The sequence below is a fragment of the Phoca vitulina genome, unplaced genomic scaffold (genome assembly GCF_004348235.1).
Source record: "Phoca vitulina isolate PV1807 unplaced genomic scaffold, GSC_HSeal_1.0 scaffold13, whole genome shotgun sequence".
Classification (NCBI taxonomy): Eukaryota; Metazoa; Chordata; class Mammalia; order Carnivora; family Phocidae; genus Phoca; species Phoca vitulina.
The window spans coordinates 19,249,180-19,265,352 of NW_022589716.1; the positions used below are offsets into that span (position 1 = coordinate 19,249,180).

Consider the following 16,173-nt stretch of genomic DNA (forward strand, 5'->3'; position numbering starts at 1 on the left):
CTGTGAATCCCACGGGCATCTTGTTGGAATGCAGCTTCTGCCTTGGTAGGTCTGGGGTAGAAGCCTGAGAACCTGCATTTCTAACAAGTTCCCAGAGGATGCAGATGGTGCTGGTCTAAGGACCACACTTAACAGTAACAAAAGTCTCTCTCCTCCTAGTCTGTCCTAAAGCTTCTTCAATCAGGCTGCTGCCCCATGGAAACTTGTCAAGGTCATCAATGACTTCCACAATGCTGAATCCAAAGGTCACTCAGAGTCTACATTTTATTCGATCCATGGACCTATCAGCAGCATTTGACACTTGATTCTCTTTGAAACACTTTCTTCACTTGGTTCCAGGTTACCCAGTTTCCTCCTTCCTCCCTGGAGGCTGCTTGTCAGTCTTGTTTGCTGGCTTCTCTTCCTCCTCCTAACTGTTAAATGTTGTAGCATCCTGGTGTGTCGTCCCTGGACCTCTTCTCTTCCCCAGTGAGGCCATCCAGTCTTAAAAGCCATGAATCTGCTTATAGTCCCTACATTTCTATCTCCAACCTTGACCCCTCCTGTGAACTGCAGACCTGTACATCTAATGGTGTTCTTGACTTCTTCACATGGGTATCTGATAGACACCCCAAGCTCATCATATCTGACACTGAACTCCTGGTCTTTTTCCCAAACTCTCTCCAACTCAGTAAAGCTGAGCTTGTCCCTCTAGCTGCTCAAGCCCTCAAACTTGGGGTCTTTTGGACTCCTCACTTTCTCTCACTACCCACTTCCAATGGAATTCTGAGAACATTCTACCAGAATTCTTCCACCTGCAGTGCTTCCTGAATCTTGTCATGCTCATCTCTCACCTGGACTATCTTAATGGTCTCCTATCTTATCCGCCCTGCCTCATCCTCACTCTCTATAGTCAATTCTCAATGGCAGCCGAAGTAATCAGTTTAGCAAGAGTCAAGTCATGTCACTCCTCTTCTCAAAACCTGCCAGTCATTCCTCATTTCACTCAGAGGAAAAGTCTAGGTTCTGACAAGGCCTGCAAGGCCCCCTGGATCGACCCACCACTACTTCTACTCTTGTCTCCTCCTACTCTCTCCTTAATGCATAGATGCACATACTTCTCGGTAGCCACACTAAGCTCTTGCCGTTTCTTGAACACTTCAGGTATGTTCTCATCTTGAGACTTCTGCACTTGTTGTTTCTTGTGCCTAGAATATGCTTCCTCCAGATACCTGCACGGTTCACATCAGCACCTCCTTCATATCTTTGCTCAAACAACGCATTCTTGTTGGGTCCCTCCCTGATCTTTACCCTTCAGTCACCATCCCTCTTATCTTGCTTATCACCTTCTAACAAGCTATATAATTTACTTAACTTCATAAGGACAGGGAGTTTTTGTCTGTTTTGTTCACTGCTGTATCCCTAGTACCTAGAACAGTGCATGGTATATAGTAGGTGTTTAGCAAATACTTATTGAATAAATGCTCTACAGACCTGTCTTTTTTCCACAGGCAGCTCTCAAGGTTAAAATTTGGAGAGAGGTAGGTGAAAGCCTTTTTGGGCTCAGGTCAAAGCGACATTGTGTCTGTCAACATACTCTAAAAGATTGCATTTTAGGGTCACTGGATACTCTCTGGCTGGAAATAAAGCTTCCTATCTTCATCAGATTCCTCCTCATCCTCCCAATTATCAGTTTAATACTGAGAGGAGAATGAGCAGAGTGAATAGCACCCCCAAATTGCCAACAATGCCCTGTCACTAGCCTGCTTGACATTTGGCACTGGAAGATTTCTGGTGACACTAAGACTTCTCCATGGTGCTGATAATGTTAATTCAGGTGCCTATTCCATTGAGAAGGTGTGTGTTGGGAATTCTGCACTTAGAGTTGCCAGGGATTCTAGAACAATCAACAGCTACTTCTTCATGTGGAGGGTTTAGTGCTAAGGCATTTTTAACAAAAGCTTTTTGGTAGTTAGGATTATGAGAGAGCATTTTGCCTAATTCCTTATGGAGGGTTTTTAAATGTGTGGTTTGGATAGGATGATGTACAGTTAGCAAGCAGGGAAAACCTGATGAGATGAACGGGCGGCACGAGAAAAAGGCAAATCTGGAAGGGAAAGGAAGAAGAGCTTTGAAGGAATGCTCTAAGCCCTAAAAAGTGAATATGAAGGAGCTTAAAGGAAGAGTGAATCAACAGACCTTCTGCAGCCTAGCCTTATGGTAACTTTTGGGATAAGCCACATTGATACTGTCAGTGAATGCCAGGCTCCCCATCACTGGAGGTGACTCCCCCCTGCCCACTCCCCACAGCTGGGGGTGGGGATGCCGTGTTTCCAGGGCTACGGTCAGAACATAGTTCACGGGATTGCTCTGGAGAGTGGAGAGGTAGAGGTAGAAAGATACTAAGCAATTTTCAGATTGTTATTTGATCCTCCCAACGGTGCTATGAAGTAAGTACTATTATTCCCACTTTATAAATGAGGAAACAATCACAGAGAAGGCTATGACTAGCCGATACACACAAAGCAGGGCTGTAAGCATCAGAGCTGGGCTTCTAGCCCCACTGTCTGGCTCCAGAGCTGACAACTGGACCCCTTGTGCTGTTTGGTTGCAAAGCTGAGGAGCATGGCCTGGCGCACGGTGAAAGTGCTCTGAGAATTACCTGTTAACAACAGAATGAAGCCTAACTGTGGTGTGAGTGGAGCACAAGGAGAAATATCGAAAGTGGCAGAAGCTGGGGAAATGACAGCTGCGGAGAGCAACAGAGCTATTTCAGACAGCATGGGAGACCAAGGGCACACCAGTGAAAGCAAGGAGGGAGCAGAGAAAACCAGGGGAGGAGGAAGCCAAGTGAACATCGGCACATGCTCTGAGGCAGCAGAGGTTTCGACAGGGCAGCGATTCCTGGGGACTGGATCTGTAGACGGTGATGTGTGACAGGGCAAGGGCTCGTCCTGGAGGACATGGAGCGCAGCCCCACAGGTACCGACCTGTCAAGCACAAGGCGACAGGTCTGCAAAAGGACAGAGGCAGACCAGGCGGGGAGTGGTGGCTGGCTCCTTGCGGGGCTGGGGCGGGGGCACTGCTGTTCCAGCAACCTGCTGGATGGACACAGTCTGTTTATGATGGGAACACTGTCTAAGGTTTAATGCAGTTGTTTAAATTGTGCCGTTGGATTATTCTGAATGTCCTTTTATTTAGACTGAATGACTTAGTCTAACAGGGCTTGAGAGATTACTGTATACTCTTCCAACCATACCCAGGGAAACTGAAAGTGAAGCATTTTCATTTTTAGCTTAAAATGAGTAGCCTGGATGGAAAATTCACATACAATTATTTACTGATTCCCCAAATTAATATTTCAAAGATTCTAAACAGGTGGGGCTGATTTGGCTCACAGGCTTGTGTCTGGGCGCCCATTTCGACCCGAGGCCGCTACGGAGGCAAGAACACACACGCCTGCAAGGCTACCTGCCCCGTGAACAATTTCCACCTGTTGGTTCCACAGACAACCTGCAGAAAGCCAAGAGCGGGAGAAACAGGAGGGACTCAGAAGTCCCCCCCACCCCCATGCACACTCACCTGTCAGGGAGAGGTTGAGGAGATTTTTCCAATCTCTGAGGGACAGTGGCTAAATTGTGCATGACTTCCATCTCCAGCTGGTCAACTTGACTGTGCACAGGAATCCTCCACTGTCCTTACTTAAATATGAGGATTCTGCCCTCCTCCCTTCTGGCTCATAGGTTAGGAGTGGGGCCCAGGAGTTAAAGCACTCTTTCAGAAAGTCTGAGTTAGACTTCTCATGACAATTGGGAGTATTTAAATCTCCGTTTTCAATCAAACATTAGGAAATAAATAGGACTTGGCACATGGAAGAGCAGAAAAGAAGCTGCTTATTATTCTCAAGAACATAATCAACTTACTTTCCATTTACATCTTTGGTAAAGGAATTTATAAATTATATCCCATGGGATCGATGTGGAACAAAGAAGAGAAGATTTTATAATATATGTACACAGTTAACTTTTGCATGTATGTAGAACAGCTTTCTCTCTGCTCCTGCCCTCCCTATTGTGGGAAGAGAATTCTGCTTTCCCATGATAAAATAACAATTCTAGCTTTGCTCTAGCAGCACACGGAGTTATGCTTTACGGCAAGTGCCAAAGAATGACGTGGGCTAGACCCTGAGTTCCAGCTCTTTTTTCTTTCTTTCCAAAACGGGAAGATAATCCTGGTCCTGCCTCCTTGGTGGGACTGTGGTCAGATCCAAATGCAATCGTGTAGGGGAAAGGAGCTGGGAAATGGCTTAGAAGGAATTACCATCAGAAGACGCTACGGCATTTCCTTCTCATGTGGGCCCTTTTGTCTCCCACTTTAAAATGCAGGTCTTTGGAAAGCTGGAATCTATTTTTCTGAAGGGAACCCAATGGTTTGAGAAGAATGTAGACTGTTGCAGGAACCCGTGAGGGCTGGTTTCTTAATGCAGGAGCCACATCCTTTCAATGAGATGTTGTAAGAAATTGTTTCGAACTCGTAGGCTCTATTCAGTATGAAAGATTTTTAAGCAGAGCCTTTAATTCTTGCTTTACATGGTCAGCTCTGTATCATGCTCTGGCTGGAAGCAAATTACCAAGGGGAGAGGTGGGGGCTGGTCCAAATCACTCAGGGTTGGGGCTCTGAAGGTACTCATTTTCCTAAGCGGCCTGGGCCCAAGGCCTTCCCTGCCACACCTTTTCAGGTTAACATTCCATCTTTTCTCAAACTCTGTTTTTCTTTTATGTGTATTTTGTTGCATGTGGAAGAGCAATATGGGAGTAGAAAAAAAGGTTTTGGGCCAAATAATGCAGTATGGTTGGAAATGCTTCCCTTGTGCAGATTTGGCATAAAAATAAACTTCTCTGGGAGAGGGCTGTTGGTGCTTGTTGTTCATTAATATGCTGAAATGATTTCGCACCCCCCCCCCATTTTGAAGGTTCTTTGAGGCTGATTTTTATTCATTTTTTTTTCCTGGGAAAAAGATAAAATGGGTGGGGGGAAGAGGTGTGAGGGGGCAGGATGTAGAACTTATGAGAAATACTACCATTTGTGTGGTTCTTTTAGTTACATAAGGCTTAGGAGCTTGGATGTCTATGCTTGGGGATTGGGTGTCTTCTTAGGAAAGAAGACATTTAGGGAGAGCTTTCTTTTCAAGTGCCATCAGCTAAACTTGACTTGTAGTTAGCAGATATGGATGTACAGGACAGGCTCACTTAGACATGGAAACACAATACCTGCCAAGCCCACACATCCCTGGTGAAAAACCACACATGCTAACATACACACGTGCACACGGTCCTTAGTGAACATATAAGACTCCTCTTTCAGTAATTTCTTTTTTAGCATTCTAGGTGGGGTACCTATTTGATGTGGGCACAGCTAGGTAAAAGAAAAATGTATTACGTTTTCTTTTTGGTTTTATGAGGATCCCTTGAGTCAAACCAAAGCCCTTGATTGGGATGGCATTCCCTGAGCCAGGACGGAAACTCTGTAAGACCAGGGACTGTGGCCATCCTGGTCGCCTGTGAAACCTAGTCACTCGGCTTAGTGCCTAGCATGGAGGTAGTGCTCAGGAAATATTAGTTGACCTGTGATTTGTGTCAGGGGAGAGTTCCGGGGGTTCATAGCCTAGAGGGTGGGTGGGTACCTGGCTGGGGGTCCGTGTAGTCCACAGTGTAGCCATCCAGTTGTAGAAGTTCCTGAGGCTCCGCTTTTTTCTCCCGATAACTGCACATGGCAAATGTGTACTGACTGACCTGGGAAGGAAAAGCACAGATGGTAAGGTTGCTCCCCTAGGGCCCATCTTCCCTGAAGAAACCCTCTCTGGTCAACCATGTCCTTGTCCCTGAGGCCCTGCACTTAGTAGCTGGCTTCCAATTGCATTTTGCTACCTCCTGGCTGTGTGACTTAGTGCAAGTTACTCAGCCTCTCTGGTCCTTTGGACCCTCCTGGGTAGACTGGATGCAATCTGAGAACTGACCTCCTCACTGGCGTATTGTGAAAGCTGAATGAGTTCACATGTGGCATGCACTTGGGATTTGTTCCTAGCACTAAGTAAGTGCTTGATAAAAGCTGCTTGCAATTACTATTACTGTTTGTTATTTTAATTGGCTAAGCCTTATGAGATTGCCATTCTTTGTAGGTCAAAACTGGTTAAATAGTGGCAATTTGATAGGTTTTACCTAATATAACCATGGCCCTGGCCGGGACCCCACGTTCCCACAGGCCTTTTGGTCAGCATGTAGGGACCAGACGTTCATTTATAAATGTCCCAGCGACTTTTGGTTACCATTTTATTTTTTGCAAGCCAATTCTCAGCATCAAGCCACACATTTTGTTTCCCCTCTCTCTTCTCCTATGGAAGGAGTGCTTTCAGTTGCTTTGAGAAGTCTTCCTTGCCTCTCAGACAAGTGCAGGAGTGACACGCTGTCACAAGCAATGAGCGCTCGATCGCTAGGTGCCAGTCACAGTTGAGCCATCCTCAGCCCCTGATGGCCCGGCCGTTGTCCCTGTGCAGCCCTCACTGCCGACACAGGCATCCCTGCCAGTGCTGGGCGGCCGCTCCACAGCTGCAGGCCGGCCTTCGGGACCCTGTCGCCACAGTGCATGCACAGCCGGCATGGATCCTTCGCATTTCTACATCTGGCTCATCTGCAAGGAGTCCGTGGGAGAGCGAGCACCCTTCGGGGTTTGGGCTAAAAGCTCGTGGGCATGTTTACCATCCACGATGTCACATGTCTTAGAGAAGGAGTGCCACATCCCTTATCTCTTTAGTTCCCTTTATTAAGAGAGACATTTTCTAAGTGAACTTTGATCCCTGCTGGGGACATTTTTAGCCTCCTCCATGGTGAGATCTTTTTTTTTTTTTTTAATGGTAATAAGAAATTGGTGCTTTCAAGCCCTGCACCCATCTCCTGCATCGTCTCGGGCCTGCCGGTCCTAATGGCAGATAAACGAGAAGGATTGGTATATCTATTGCTGCCCTCTGTTGGTTCCTGGTGACAACTTTCTTCGTAATGCGTATGATCTGCAGAACCGGCTCCTTCTAGTGCAAGGCCTGGAGGGACTTCAGGGGAAATAGAAGGCCAGATCACGAAGAGTATTTTCATAAGTGGACATGTATTATTCTTTGTAATAAGCAGAATAACCAACAGCATCCTCTTCTCTTAAAAAGGAGGGTTAGGAGTGCAAGCATGGGGGTCACATTGGCCAGGGGTCCTATCCCAGCTCTGATAAGCTCCCACCTGTCTCAGCGTCCTCGTCTGTATTTTACATGCATCTTACTGTTGCTGGGGGATTAACTGAGCAATGAAGGGCTTCACATACCATGTACGACAATCACAGAGCAAATGCTCAATATATGCATTTAAATAAGCAGCTTCCTTGCATTTAGCACCAGCATTCTAATATAGAGTAGTTGAATAGGTATATTTGCCTACTAGATTATAAATCCTTTGAGGGTAAGCCTAGCGAGTCATACATCTTCGTTGTATTTCCCTCCTTATAAGCAAAATCTACCATATAAAGGGCATTTGCTCTTTGAGTCTGATTGGTTCTAGAAAGTACGTATAACCTAATAAAGAGGGTTTTTCCTTCCAAATTTACATATGTTACTCCAAGCACAGCACCAGGCCTTTCCAACTCATTACTGGTCTGAATAACTGAGCTCCCAGGTCCCCAGCATGATAGTGGTCACACATACTGCTGGAATGTTTCTGTCGTGATTTTTACCTGTCTCTGACAACACGAGAGATGATGTAGTTTGTTAATGGGATGATTAGCCAGAGAGTTGCAGATACTAACTTGAGATCAGACAAATATAACAACAGAAAGGTGTTATTTCAAGATTTATGCATTTACTATTGCTACACGCTTTGGGCTCTTAGATTTTTCTGTACTAGTTCAGGTGCTTGCTTCCTGGAGCGCTGTACTCTGTTGCCCTCTTCTGGTGATATGGCAGAAGTCGTCCTGACAAACTTCGGGCTCGCATAAACTAGTTGGTTTATCAGAAGCATTTTAATTGGGGATTTGGTGACTTTCTTAGGAAATAAAGGCAGGGAGAAGAAATTCTAATTATTGCACATTTCAGGGGGAACCTAAGTTTTTCTGGAGTGCTTGAAGGGTGGGGAATAGTAACAGGTTTGGAAACTTTTTGATTTTTTTTTAAAGCTTCTATAAGACATCACTAAGTGAATGAAATGAACGTTTCTCTACCACAGTAAAATTCTCTTTAAACTGCAGTTTGATAAGAAGTTAATGAGATGGTGAGCTCTATTGTAATGATGGCAGAGAAGCACCTAGAATACATGTCAGAAGTCAGAGAGCTGGCCACTGCTGTCAGAGAGGCTGGCCTAGAACAACAAAAAACAGAGATCTCGTGACCACTTTCATCTGAAAGTGCCCTTTGGGGAGAAGGGCGAAAGGACTGTAGTGTTTACATCTTTGGGATTTTCAGCTGGTGGTACTTTCATATAGAATCACGGGATGGGATGGGCTGCTGGGACTTCACAGGGTACAGGCTTCAAGATTTAAGAGCCGCTGGACCTCCCATACACAAGGCACCCTCCGCTTATTTTCAGATACTATTTAAACTAGGAAAAGGTTTATTAATAATGTTTCTTAAAGAGTGGACTGAGGCCATTTTCATTAGAGTGTATGTATGGGAGGGTGGGGGAGAGGTTATAAAGATGCAGATTCTGTAAGTCATAACAACAGAATCTCAGGTCAGGGTGAGTCTCAGGGACTGGCATTTTACATAATTGCTCTAGATATTTCTTAAAGCACACTAAAGCTTGAGAACCATTGCTTTAACATATGGGAACTGTCCAGAAACTTTCAGGTCGTCCCTGACTTTCAATTAGATTTAACAACTAGAGTCCAGATAGGAGATGGAAGGATCAGTGCTTTCTGGTCCCCTGACTCTCCTTTCTCCTTCCTCCCATCACCCCTGGAAGACTGAAATACATGCACATACAAAAATGATACAATGTATTTGTTTAAACCCCCTGGCTTTGCCTTTACCATCACTCCTTATAAATGCCTCAGCTGTCATTTTTTCCTGAACCCTGGTCATTAGCCCTTGCCCAAAGTTCATATACATCCATTTTAGAAAAGAGTTCTTTATTTATGGTTCATTCATTAATTCATTCATCTAACAAATACTTAGGTATTGTGTTTGGTGCTAGGAATATTAAGATGTACAAAACTAGATAGAATTTCTGTTCTCCTGTCTAGTGTGAAGGTAGACATTAATCACATTACCTCAGAAATGAGTAACTTTAATGGGGACAGGTATAAAAAGAGATATGTGATACTGTAAGAGCTTGGGGATTTGGTCTACTTGGGTGGCCAGGGACAGTTTGCATGAGGAAGCACTGACTGGTTGAGCCAAGATCTGAAGATGGAGAAATTTTTATGATGTGAAGAACAGAATTCCCGGGACCAAGGACCTTTTCTCTTTTTTTAACTTTATGATGCTTAACTTTTTTTAATTTTTAATTTTTTATTTTTTAAAGATTTTATTTATTTATTTGACAGAGAGAGAGACAGCGAGAGAGGGAACACAAGCAGGGGGAGTGGGAGAGGGAGAAGCAGGCTTCCCGCTGAGCAGGGAGCCTGATGCGGGGCTCGATCCCAGGACCCTGGGATCATGACCTGAGCCGAAGGCAGACGCTTAATGACTGAGCCACCCAGGCGCCCCTTAACTTTTTTTTAAAAACACATTTTATAAGTAATCTCTACACCCAACATAGGGTTTGAACTCACAACCCCAAATCAAGAGTCGCAGGCTCTATGTAATGAGTCAGCCATGCGTCCAAGACCATCTTTAATGTGACTTGGTTGTAAATGAAAGGTCACAGAGTTTAAATCCTAGACTCCTGATTGATTTTAACATGAAAGCCACTTGGTGGAGTAGAGGAAAAATAGGTTTTGGAGTTATCCAGACCTGGATTTGATTCTCAGATCCCTCATTTTCTAGCTGTGTGACCTGGTACAATTCAGTTAACTGCCGGGACTCAGTTTCATTATCTTTAAATCAAGATGATGGTAACAATTGTGGAACATTTCTTATATTTGAATACAGAGCATTCATTTCCCTGGTAGCTGAATCCTGATTTTACTTGGGGAATCATGGCCTTCCCCACTTTCAGCCCATTATATAGTTTGTTTAGGGCTAATTGAGCCTCAGTGGGGAGGTAGGGTGGGTGGGACATGTGGCCCAGGCCTAGCCAATCAGCATCACATCTCCTTGGCAGCAGTGATTGGTGCAGGGATGGGCACATGACCACACTGGGCCAACGAAAGATCAATTAGGGGATGAGCTCAAACTACAGAGAATGAAAAGCTTTCTTTCCTCTGGGACTGCTAAACTGCTATAAATCTTGACCCACCTTATTCTGCTGCATGGAGAGATGTTGCTTGAGGGTGGTGCCAGCTCATCGGAGAGCATGGTCAAAAATCGGAGGGGGAGATGAACCATGAGAGACTATGGACTCTGAGAAACAAACTGAGGGTTCTAGAGGGGAGGGGGGGATGGGTTGGCCTGGTGATGGGTATTAAGGGGGGCATGTATTGAATGGAGCACTGAGTGTTATATGCAAACAATGAATCATGGAACACTACATCAAAAACTAATGATGTAATGTATGGTGATTAACATAATAAAATTAAAAAAAAAGAGAGAGAGATGGTATTGATCGAGAGTCAAAGCCTTGATGGCTGTGTTTGAGACCTGGACCTACCCATGCCAGAAAACTCTTTATTCAACTGCTAATTTAATTAACTAACCAATACAGTTCTTCCCTTTTTATAACGTATGCTAGTTGGGTTGATTGTTGTCATTTGCAACCAGAATATAAATAGAAATGCCCTTTAAGGCAATGTAATTTTGGGTGGGAAAAATAGACATTCATTCAGAGAGTTATAAATCACTCAACTACTTATATGTTTTACAATTCATTTGGGGGGGTTAAGTTATTTTAATATGGTTTCCTGGGTGACAACTGCTATATTCCAAGGCATTTTACATTATCTGACAATATTTTATTCAGATTTAGTGATTTTTCTGAAAGCTGAAGCAGTCAGAGTTTTTAGTCTTTACATTATCTGTAGAGAATCAGCAATAGGATATGGATTTAGGATATTGGTTCTATCTGATACAAGGTAATTGAGCTCTAGAACATTGTATATGCATAAATCTCTTTGGGGACCTGTTCCACCTGAGTGCTTGGAATCACGGAAAGCCTTTGGAGTCAGAAGACGTGCATTAGGTTTCACCTTGGCTGCCTATTAGCTGTTGACCATGGGCAAGTCACTTAGCCACTCTGAGCCTCACTTTCCTCAAATATGAAATGGGATAAGACTTATCCTCACTGCAGTGTAGAAAGGTTGTAAAGACCAACTTGATGAACACTTTGTAAAGTCTAAGAGACCATATAAATATAAGCAATTGTTAGCATTATCAGAAGAGACACAGAATATTATGGTTTGTATGGTTCTAAAAGGGGGAAAAAAGGCTCAGAAATACTTTGGATGATGACCAATCAAAAACTGATTTTAACCAGAAGTCTTCTAGGCATAGAGTAAAAATATTTTATTTTTAAATTCAATTTATTTTATTGAGTACAAATATTTTTAAAATAAAAAGATCATAGCGATGAGACTTTCTAGCCTGGTCTGGGTGATGAGTTGGCTGCTTTCATTCCTCCCCTATACACCCAAGGTGGGGAGCTCTAGTTAGAACTCTATGGAACTGGCACCTTCATCATTAGCATTGGTTTGGTTAGAGTTCCTAACAATGGTAATCAATGTGTTTAGTCCTTACCATGGCATCTAGGGTTTAGAATGAATTTACCAGCAATTTCTTGATTTGGAGTGCTCTTAATTTCCTTTTAATCTCTGGGTTAGAGTTTGCAGCCATGATTTGGGGACATTTACTAGAATGTAAAGGAACATCACTGAGGAAGCTTTGTCATTTCATCTGCATATCATCATTTGTGTAGCTACTCTGATGCTCGGCTCCATGGAGGGCATAAACTCTGAGAGGGTGTAGTCTAAAGGGGTTGGAGCCTTCCCTTTAAAAAGGACAATGACCACTGAGGCAATGTTTCTCCAAAGGTAGTCTCTGGACAAACCTGCATCAGTATCTCCTGGTGTACTTGTAAAACATACAGATTCCTTGGCCTCATGCCAGACCTACTGCATCAGAATCTTCTGGATGGTGTCCTGGGATGTAGATTTTAAATAGCACCCAGTAAGGTGGTTCAGGCCCATACTTGGAGAACACCATCTCATTGCATAGGAACACTTAAGTCTCCAGCACAGAAACACCCTGCAACTGCCTCATTCTTTCCACGCCTGGAGGGGTGGGCAGCCTCCAGCCATAATGATGTTAGCCCCAGTCCTTAAAAATGGGAATCGCTGCTTGGGTTCAAAATCCCTCTGAGGATGTCCTTTTTCCCGGGCTAGTAGGAAGTCCATTTACAATCTATCTGTTGGTTCCTCCAAGGTAGTAGCACTAAAAGGAAATCTCACTTAGGGAGAATTTTAATAGCACTGCATGACAGCCAAAATTATAGACTCTGTGTGCTTGTCTGTGTGTGTGGTGGAGGGGAGACCTGGGGGTGGGAGGGGAGATGATTTTGAGGAGACTGGTGTTGGATGTGTTCTCTTCCTCTTAGGTTTTTCAAACTATTTTCCTTGTATTAAATCCAATGAAATTCATAACCGTGTTGGAAATTATGTGTTGCAAACTCTTTATAAAAACACCTCCCAAGACCTAACATCCGAGTAGAGAGGAATAAACATTCAGTAAGTCACTCGGGTAGACGTGCTGCTTCTGTGTGGTTTGTGCATGCTACAGAGCATGCTCCAGTGCTGCCTGGGAGGCCAGGCCAGCTCACAGGGGATTCCAAGACAGGCTGCTGTGCCCAGGGAGAAGCACTGAAGGGGGAGAACCTTGCATAATCTTGCCCTGCCTCCTTTAATGCATTTTTGTCTGTTTATAACACGCTCTCTTTAGAGGGGACATCAGCTGTTTTTGCCCGTCCAGGATCCATTTCTCTTTCTGGTAATGGCATCCTGATTTTGCACTGGAGACAGCCCAGTGGGACTGTGAGTCAAAGTGCCTTGGCCTGCCCCTGCTAAAAGCTGGGTGTGTGACCCAAGCTGAACCAATCTCTCCCTCATATTTGGCCCTCAAGTGGAGATGCAAGGATAGAAAATGGTCAGAGCCAATCTTGTCTTCTGACCACATCGATGACTGGCCATGGTTCCCTCCGCCTGGATTTCTGGAACCTACTCTGAGTCCTGTAGTAAGGATGGGCCATTCAGCTTTTTCAACAATCCTATAAACCATCTCAAGAGCCTTCTAATACATTATTATTAATACCTTAATTAGCTTGGGTCTGTTTCTGCTGTTTGCATACATAAAGCACTCTTAACAGACACCCTTCTGGAAGTGAGAGACCAGGCCTCATAGTTCTTCTCTATGACCTACCAATGTGCGCTACACAAAGCAGGGGCTCAATAAATGTTGGTCAGTTGATAGTTTGAGAAAATGTATCTCAGGATGAAATGTCCTCCTTTGCCTACCCATGGATTATTTGGGGGGTTGGGCAAAATTCCAAAGTTTTCCTCAGGCTCATTTATTCTAAGGCTTTGTTGTACCCCATAGCAATCATGAAAGCAAAGATGACCTCTTGCTTATAGCCAGAGAGATGCATTTTTCCTTAGTGGCACAGCAGAAACTTGACTAGATCTACAGAAAGTCTAGTTTTAGAAGGTTAGAGTTGGTAGAACTTTTAAGGCCATTAGACCTAAGAAGCAGTTGCTTTATAGTGAGGTTTTAGAATTGGAATTGCCCTAAATACCAGTCAGTGCTTATAGTTAACGCAGTAACCCAATGAACACCTTTAGTCACTAAACTACAAGTTGACTCACTTTGTGGCATCTTCCAGAATACAGCATATATTAATTTTCTATATGCTTTGGTGGAACTTGGAAATTGAAAAGGGGCAATGGCAAATTTCCTTGTAAATGGAAAAATCCTGGTACAAGAAGCAAATGAACCAAATTTTAGAAAGTCAGGGGAGATTCTCAAGGACAAATATCACTATTTCTGGAAATTTTTTCTTAAATAGACAAGATAGCAAAGGTACTATTTATATATTACTCATGTATTATTAATACGAGTATCTGCACCTCCCTCTGTATCTATATATAGATAGATGTTCCTTGCTGCATGGTTAATAATAGTCCCAACTGGGGAAGCCCATAAGTCTTCAGAAAGGAAAATTCTACAGGTAGTTGAGCCAGAGCTATATATGCAATCATGGAAAAGTGTCTACAGTGATTTATGTTAAAAAAAACAAAACAAAACAAAAAGTGAGCTGCAGGACAACACAAAGAGTTTAATTATACAGTAAAAAAAAGAGTCTATCTGGAAAGATGCATTCCAGACTGTTAAACATAGTTATAGGAGGTTAGTTAAGACTTCTGGAAGCCCCATGCATCAATAAGAGTGGAGAGCGCCCCCACAGGGAATTCAATATCAAAATACTACACAGTAAAATAGATGTCAAAAGTCTAAGTAAATTCTGACTTTTCTCATAATGAGTATCTTAGTACTTTTAGAAATAGCAAGTTCTTCTAAAGCAGTGTCAGTGTTCCTAGTGCTCTAACTGGGCACGTGCTTGCTTCCTCCCTGGGGACCTCCAACCCCGCAGTGCAGCAGCCCACTTCTACTTATCTTATGTGCTCCTGTATTCTTAGACTTTTAAAAGAATGAGCCATTAATTTTGAAAAATTTAAGTGATATAGAAATAGGGAAAAGGAGCACAAGGGAGTGCTGTGGGGACCAGAAATGTTCTACATCCCTCTGCATGGTGGTTAGTTACATGCTTATACATGTATAAAAATTCACTAAGCCAAATGCTTGAGCAGTGTGTGCTTTAGGTAAGTTATACCTCAGATAAAAAACATTAATTACTCCTATCAAATCTTTAATACTGATGGCTCTTAGATGGACAGAGTTGAAGAGTTACCTGGACCAGTACAAAAAACCTTTTCTTCCATCTCTTCCAGACATTCTTACCGATGGCCCATAAATACCTAAGGAAAAGGAAAAAGACCAGAGTTGCATTAATGCTTGAGTGACTGCACTGTTTAATTCATTTGACCATGAAGCTTGGTACTCATAAACAAGGAAATGCATGCAGCTCAGAAACAGAAAGCAGATTTGGAACCTGTGTGATTGAGAAGGAACAGCCCACAAGTTTCACTTCCATTTATAGAAGGAATTGTGGCCCCTCATCACACTTGACTTAGATTCCTTGATTGATTCCAGAAAGCACCTTGGAAAATGTTACATTGTGACTTAATTTTTGTATGTGCTAAAAGTCTATTAGATCCGGAAACTCCTGCCAGGTGCTGCACAGGGAGGAAAAAGAATGCTAAATCCTACAACTATTACTCCTTTGCCTCTTTCAAGTCTCAGTCAGGAATCCCCCTCCATCCCCTTCCCCCAGGGACTTTCTTTTTCTGTAATTCTGTCAAATGCAGGTATATTATAGGGAGGAAGTTTGGAGTCAACATAGAAAGTCCTCCCTATACCTCTCCCCCTTTTCCAAATGCTCCTATGTTGATGGAAATTAATCTTGATACAGACAAATGAAATAAAAGGAGAATTAAGAACCACAGAGGCACAACCCTAAGCTATCTGGAGATTTTATGAGCAGTGTTACTTCATTCATGAATTACTCCATCGGCCTTGTGGATTGCTGCCCGCCCACTGGCGTTGATCAAGGAAGTGAGGTCTTCAGGCTCTACTGGACCAAGTGAGGAGAGATCTGGTCATCCTCAAAAACATTCAAATACTTGAGTTCCAAAACTGGCTTTATCTGCTATAAAAACCAACTGGACAACATCCAAATCCTCACTTCACCTGGAATCAGAATTTCTGCTTTGGAACATAAAGAAGAATGCACCTAATTAAAATTTATACTGTTTGACAAATTTCAGGGGCTCTTAGAACTGGCTGGTGGCCAAAATCTGCTCAGACCTTTAAGCCAGAAACCCAGGAGTCAACCTGGGTCCCTCTGTTTCTTCATCCTTTTTCCTTAATTACCAAGTGCAGTTGAGATATATATATATATATAT

At 43.4% G+C, this 16,173-nt stretch overlaps 1 protein-coding gene across 15 annotated transcripts in view; it reads right to left on the reverse strand.

Annotated features, from left to right (window-relative positions):
- The window catches only part of CADPS (calcium dependent secretion activator), a 464,832-nt gene that overhangs the window by 152,324 nt on the left and 296,335 nt on the right, over positions 1–16,173 (reverse strand). For all 15 annotated transcript variants that reach the window (XM_032411665.1, XM_032411674.1, XM_032411675.1 and 12 more), the window contains exons 9-10: positions 15,060–15,126; positions 5,663–5,771 (exon numbers count right to left, since the gene is read on the reverse strand). In XM_032411665.1, coding sequence (XP_032267556.1) covers positions 5,663–5,771; positions 15,060–15,126 — 176 coding nt within the window. The remainder of the gene's footprint in view (positions 1–5,662; positions 5,772–15,059; positions 15,127–16,173) is intronic.